The sequence below is a fragment of the Mizuhopecten yessoensis genome, unplaced genomic scaffold, assembly GCF_002113885.1.
Source record: "Mizuhopecten yessoensis strain PY_sf001 unplaced genomic scaffold, ASM211388v2 scaffold10839, whole genome shotgun sequence".
Taxonomy (NCBI): Eukaryota; Metazoa; Mollusca; class Bivalvia; order Pectinida; family Pectinidae; genus Mizuhopecten; species Mizuhopecten yessoensis.
The window spans coordinates 11,289-18,654 of NW_018408747.1; the positions used below are offsets into that span (position 1 = coordinate 11,289).

At 33.3% G+C, this 7,366-nt stretch overlaps 1 protein-coding gene across 1 annotated transcript; it reads right to left on the reverse strand.

Annotated features, from left to right (window-relative positions):
- Positions 1 to 4,518: 4,518 nt before the first annotated feature.
- Positions 4,519 to 7,094, reverse strand: LOC110462857 (glycine-rich protein 5-like). Its single transcript, XM_021517085.1, has 4 exons — positions 7,055 to 7,094; positions 6,181 to 6,244; positions 4,964 to 5,277; positions 4,519 to 4,536 (listed from the first exon to the last, which is right to left on the reverse strand). Exons 2-4 carry the CDS (start codon positions 6,233 to 6,235, stop codon positions 4,519 to 4,521), a joined length of 387 nt encoding a protein of 128 aa, XP_021372760.1. The 5' UTR covers positions 6,236 to 6,244; positions 7,055 to 7,094.
- Positions 7,095 to 7,366: the final 272 nt, after the last annotated feature.

A 7,366-nucleotide genomic window follows, 5' to 3' on the forward strand; every position in this document is an offset into this window, starting at 1 on the left:
GGTGGCAGTGTGGTACGATTTGTGGAGCAAAACCCGGGTCTTATATACTCATCCTGCGGAACTCAAGGCAACATTCACGCAGACCACAACCATGTAAGGATAAAACGGCTACATGGGTCATCGACGTGATCCGTTTGATGGGAAGGTAATAAAGTTTTAAATCAGTCCGAACTAACATTGTATCTGACATGCATTAACCATAAAGGAAATGTCAGGTAAAGGTGTTGACTAAAGAGAGGGGTGATACTAGCCGCTCAAGTGTGTACGGGATGAGGTCACGCGCGGATGTTCCTAGGTAAACGCTCGCTCGGTCACTTCTCGATTCAAAACAACATGATTGAATAACGAAATATGATTTCCTTTTCTCTATTAAAGGTAATTTGAAGCCAAATCCTATTAACCTAATTGATATTGAATGTATCCATTTCTTTATTAAAGGTAATCGGATTACACATATATTATTATTATCTCAAATTCATATTGAATGTATTTGTTATGTATATATTTATAAAACGGATAGAGTAACATCAACATTTTTAGGACACAATGTTAATTAGTTTTGTTTCATTAACACAACCAGCTGAAACAAATATTATCATTGTCGACATTAATAGTGACGCCTTACCTTATTAGAAGAATGTACATTTGAATACCAATAGTAATATTTCATATCAAGTAACATTGATGGTCCTTCTTTGTTTTATGATAATATTTACAATCCAAGCACAATCACTTCTTATTTCTAAGTCTTATTTGGTATATTTAAGAATTCTCTTTTTTTTTCCCTTCTGTTTTAAAAATATGTTTAAACATTTTTTTTATAAGTGTATAAGAACAATGAGAACGAGACATAAATGTAATTCGGCAATAACTTATATCACTATACCATAGTAACATTACTGCTGTCAAAATACTAGTAAAGCGATCGAAACGATGCCTTGGAAAAAGTGCCAAAAATGATAAAACTAAGAAATTATCTTTAATATCTAATCAAAATTTAAATAATTTTTGTTTGTTTATAATTTTATATTTTTCATTTTTCTTTCTCCTTGTAGAGTAACAATTTCGGACGTGATAAAGGCTAGCGTCCTATGAAGATAACCAGACTTTTATGAAACATTGTGTTGCACTATATTACTCACTCTACGTTATGCGTTAAACATGTTTTTAAGGCGTACTGACATATTTTTTAATGACCAAGCAACACGGGACGGAAATAACGTTAGATAAAACAGTCTCTTTGTGAATGATTTGTAAAATCAGCACAAATGGGAAAGTCTATACTGTGTTGTAGAAAGAGGTTTATATAAAAGACGCAAGGTCAAATTCAGGAGATTAATAACAATGACATTATATGGTAAAATATCGCGGATATAGAATATAGTTTAGTTTAAACAGTATTTATTTAATGGTCAAACATGTTAATTACATATATAACATTACACAGGGATTGGAAAACAAGCTTAGAGCTGATATTAATTCCTCTCCCAAGTATATATTATAGGAAAATAATTCCTCGAGACTGCTGACACCTTAACTACCTTAGTAATTTGAATCAGATAAAGTTTAAGCTTTATTTACAGTAGGTGAAAATTGAAATTGAAACCTATTAATCTATTGAATAACACATTAGATTAAAAACGCACACTTGCACTCATCCACCCATGGATAGACGGATGGACGATGCTCGAACACGTACGCATGCACATGCTCAAACACTCAAACTCACACATGTACTTATGGTACGATTATTTCTTGATATAATGTATTTAGAGTATAAATACAAAAAGATAACAAACAAATTAAGAAAGAACATATTTGCAAAGGTTTTACTGCAATTTTATTTATTAATTGTTTATTTCCGTAAGGCTATATCATATGCCGTCAATTTAATGACGTCACGTTTCAAATTGGAATTATGTCATGTTTCAGAACGTCAACCGATGTCATCCTGTAATACACAGTAATGGGAAAATCCATGAATTACACGACAGTCTCATTGATCTAAATCGTAACTAGGTAATGTATATTAAACAAACCGTTTCAGTTAAAATATTCAGTATTTTGTTAACTGACGTGATGAGACGTGACGTAATCTCAGTGGTACATATGATGTCCTTTTTAATTGTCATTTTCATCTACGAAAAAATGTTTGACACTAAAATGCAATCTACACTTAAAATCTTTCTGCGAAATTAGATAATTATGAAGCAATGCTGCTTTTTACTTTCTACTGTTTTCAAATCAGTTCATTTTATTTGTTTGTTACCTAGACCATTTATTTTATTCGTTCTCAACATTACTGTTGATTTTAACAAGAATCCCGGATAAAAAGTAGGTTAAAACGTCTCATGTTGAGTAATAAACATTTTATTTTCGGATGTAGGATTGAGCTAAACAGTAAACGATATCGCTTTTGCTTAATTCATGAACATGTAACTCACTTAAAATGTAAGTCTATTAGAATGGACGAATCTTAAAATGAAAAGCATAAACTTGAAGAGACGAAGTATAGGTTAAGTTTTTGAAATGTCTGATGACTTAAACATAATAACTACATATATATGTTATGTATTTTTAATATGGAGGTAGTAATGGTATTATGGATTAGGAATACGAAATATTGTTTTGATTTAACTGAAGAAGAGATAATAAGACATATACATTAAGCACTGGTATTGTTTTAGGAGTCATCTTTTTCTGCAGTAAAAAAAAGAAGAAGAAATCAAATTAAATGGGTATGCGGCGTTTAGGTCAAAATAAACACCATTATAAAAGAACACATAGTAAGTGTTGTATTTGACTTCTACATAACATCACAGCTCGACATATATCTCTTTTCACTTTCGTCTAGGCCGAAGGTGATATCATTAAACAGGATATCACATTAAACTTAGGACCCATACAAACACAAAACACTCGTTCATTTCCTGTTTGACAAAGTGTGTATGTGTTAACATCTGATCTAGCAGCTCTATGATATAATTTCGATATCCTCCATTTCTGGCATGTATACCATAGGTCTAAAATTTACTTTTAAATGAAGCATGACAATCCATCTTTACTGTGATCATAGGTCTATTGATAGAAAGCTTACTTACATTTTATGAACAATTTGACACAGAAAATGGATTTTAAACCAACAGACTTATTGGGCTGAAAGTCTCCTTGTACATGTAGGATTCAGTGTTATGTATTGTTTTGTTAAATAATGGTCCTCATTTAAACATTCCCTAACAAACAGAAACTAGATTTTGCTTGTGTATTGTATAGTGGCTGAACATCCCACTACCGCTATATAACACATCCCAGAGCTGTATGTGGTTAATGAACAAACGAAAGCCGACAGGTGAACATCGCTCAGTAAACCATTACAAGGAAACCTCCGTCCCCTATCCTATAATAGAAATAATTTAAATGCTCGATAACGGGTAATTCAGATATTTCTCTTTGCGACGACACACTGTCATCTTATCAACCAGGCGATCGTAGTTTGCACAAAGTACCTATCTGTTTATTTATTGATGTTTCTGTGCGTTTGTTTATTATACTGAATTGTAGTGCGTATTTCTCCCTGTTATGGTAACAGCGAATCACCGTTTCTAATTCCGATTTCCGCCCAAATTATGAGCATAATTCATGGGTACAAGAAATACAAAAACTGAACCTAGGTGTTCTTTCATGTACCCTTTTGTTGAAATATTTGTTTTATTTTCCTATTTTGTTTTGAACAGGTATTATAAATAAGTCACTGCTATGTCAAAACAATGTTCTTACCCATACAGCACTAACGTCCTGGCAGAATGTCAACGAAACTGTCTGGGTAAGAATATCGTTTTTGCACATGAAAAAACGTTACTGGTTTTATAAAATGGAGTGTAGCTTAGTATATGGAGTGTCAGTCTCCTTAAACAGAGAATATAAGTTCGACTTAATTGTACTGACAAAATATTGAATAGATTTATATAGCCAGCGTTGGTCACAACGTTATTCATCAGCAAAAATGTCTTTTGTTGTGTTTTTTAATTGTAACGGAATGTCTTCATGAGGAATAATTTGTCATTTGTATGACACTGAGGATGAATCCTAAGTTATTACCTCAGTTTTAACTCTATGCTTCTTAAATTAATACCATTTTCAACGGATCTGATGTCATTCATCAAATAAATAAACAGTAAGCAAAGTAAACCTATGTACTGCGATGTCATACTGCGCTTCCTAGTGGTGCATATAAATGAGTTACTTCCCTTCAATCTGAGATGAAACCGGTAACACGATGGAGAGGCCATTAATTCTCATTCTAGCTCACTTAGGAAGTCATTTGAATTGACATGTTTAATACTTGATTTTTTGCTATTGATATTTAAATGTACGATCAGAAATATTGCTTATATTGGCAGGTCATATATTTTTATGTGTAACATGAGCATGCAAAATGATTAATAAAGATTAAATGAATTGCATTATTCAATTTTTAATAATTTGGCATCATTTACATGTAATGCAAGGTTAACAGGATCAGCTGGATCTAATATCCTGAAAAATAAATAAATAATATTAGTTGCACTTAACAGTTAAAAAATATAATCGAAACAATTGTCACAATAAGTTTGCGGTCAGAAAGTACTCATTTAAACATTAATCAAGGGAATGTTTACTGGCTATTTTGTCAATTAAGAACACATTAGCGATACTCAACGTCAAACGTCATAACGTTACATTTACAATAATTAAAGAGATAATTTATTTTCCTAGTACACTTATAGAGTTTCCTGCAAACCGGCACAGAACGTGTAATTAAGTCATTTAAAAACTGTTAAATGGATTTGAACTGATGAGATTTGTTGTTAAGATATTATCTTGTTTCTTTATTGTGCGATACACATGTAGTTTCTTGTAGCAGTTTTCTATTTAAAATAAAAAAACATGAAACAAAAGGATTTCTTCTATTTTCTTCATATACCTTTTCCTCCGAATCCTCCTTGTCCTCCCATTCCACCGCCCATTCCTCCAAAACCACCATTTCCTCCGCCCANTCCATACCTCCGAATCCACCTCCGTTCATGGCACCTCCGTTTCCTCCTCCAGTACCACCCATTCCTCCGAATCCACCTTTTCCGCCTGCCTTTCCTCCAAATCCACCTTGTCCTCCCATTCCACCGCCCATTCCTCCGAATCCACCGTTTCCTCCACCCATACCTCCGAATCCACCTCCGTTCATGCCACCTCCGTTTCCTCCTCCAGTACCGCCCATGCTTCCAAATCCACCACCATATCCTATGACACAGAGTGAGATGTTTTATTCAGTTTTTCAATCCAAACCATATAATTATGTCAATTGCATTTCTTTTTACATATTTCTGTAAAGTGAATTGGACAATGCTGCACTAAATACCTGTGTTCAAATTAATATTTATGTAAAATATATGCATTTTCATTTTTTGTTATTTTACTAGTTGCCTCCTAATGATAAACAAACATTTATGTAAAAAAACACATTGAGATGTCTGAAAACGTGTGTAGGAGATGTACTTCTCAACACACCGGCGTTCAAAATGATGACCATCGCCTTACACGCCTTGAACGAATATGACTGGATTTAAAGTGTTATTTCTATATTGTGTATTATTATATATTTTCTGTCCCTTTTCCGGTCCTGATACCGTATCTAGTTTTGATTCCTTTACGGACGACTTGGTTTTGATGTTGCCTCCGTAGTTAAGATGACGTAATTTACAGGGCAACACTAGTGGAATGTCCATTTCTTGGTATATTGTGGAATAAGAATAAGAATGATGAACTAAGAAAGCTCTAATCTGAATATCAAGTCAGTTTACGTATAACGCCAAACAGCGTTATAATTGTATTGAGACATATATTTTGTTTCCGTCCATTTAGGACGCATACGTAGTACAAAAGGTCACAAGAATTAAACATTTATGTTTTAAACATTACGAAAAAGATATTAACATAAAGGGAGAGGCGCTTATAAAATCTTTCACAACATTATAAATTAAAACATTTTGCTACAGCATATAATTTATCATCGAGAAATATATAATATAAAAATTGAAATGTCACAAATTATATTACGTTTTCAGAAAGTAGCAGGGATAATTATTGAAATGATTTGGAAAGATGTACAGAGACACCTTTTCGACATAATTCTTTAAGACATACCAGCAGCTGAGACAGCAGCAACAAGGCAAACGGCAAGACAGATGTAGGTATTCATCCTGAGGATCTGTAGACAGACATGTGTAGACAAATAATTCTAAAGGCATTACATTTATTAAACATGTTTATATTTTGTATACTAAACTTCTTAACGAACCTTTAAACTCATGTATTTATAGAACCTGTAACAGTCTGTAGCTACTGCATGTTCTGATAACAGGGATATATCGAAATACTTGATACACTGAAGTTATGTCGGGAAAGAATTCATAGTTTTCTTTCCACAGCTAGTAAATATAAGACAACGTTATGCATTTTAAATTGCGATAAATTCACATGATACATTTTAACTTTACATAAAAATGTTTAACTTTACATGGTCAATTTGGAGCTACTGTAGCTAGCATTGTCTATCGCTCCAAAGTTATGCTGTAGAGACCATAGCGTTATTCTTATGTATTTCACTACGTACAAAATACTCACAAGGAGGAGCTAAACGGAATCAATTATGAAGATACTTTAAGAGATGTTGATAAGGATGCTTTGGCACATTTCTGATAGTGTTGATTATGACGTTTGTCTGTCATCCCTCGAACATTAAGTACAATAATTAGAGAGTAATATATTTCTTTATTATAAAAGAGGTTTAAAACACCAATCTGAGAAATTACAAGCACTTGCCACCTTGATATTATGAGACTCAAACAGATAACAAGACGACGGCTTAATAGTAAAACAGACAAAAGTGTACCAAAACGTCAGCACATACGACAAATCCAGAACTGTTAGTCGACACAAATCGGCAATAAGATAATCCGAAAATACACTTAAAAAAGGACACAAAACGAGGTATTCTGAAATGAAATGATAGTCGTACCTTGAAGAACAGGCTAGGAAATCTGCTGATGTCGGAGGGAAGAAGGAGATATGGTAATTTGAAACCAGAAGACAGCCACTATTTATACTGTTAGAAACGGAAGTCTATAAAGAGCAGGTCATCACTTACATGTACGAGAAACACATCGTTGATTGATCACAGAAATTAAACCCGTTAGAAAATGTCGCATATTGTTTTAAAGTTATTTAGTTGTCAGCATTGGACCACATCAATATGTTGTAACATGTATAGTGCATGCTCAGCAAGGGATAAGATACTCGGCACGTACTTGTGAATGTGCATTGCGCTTTG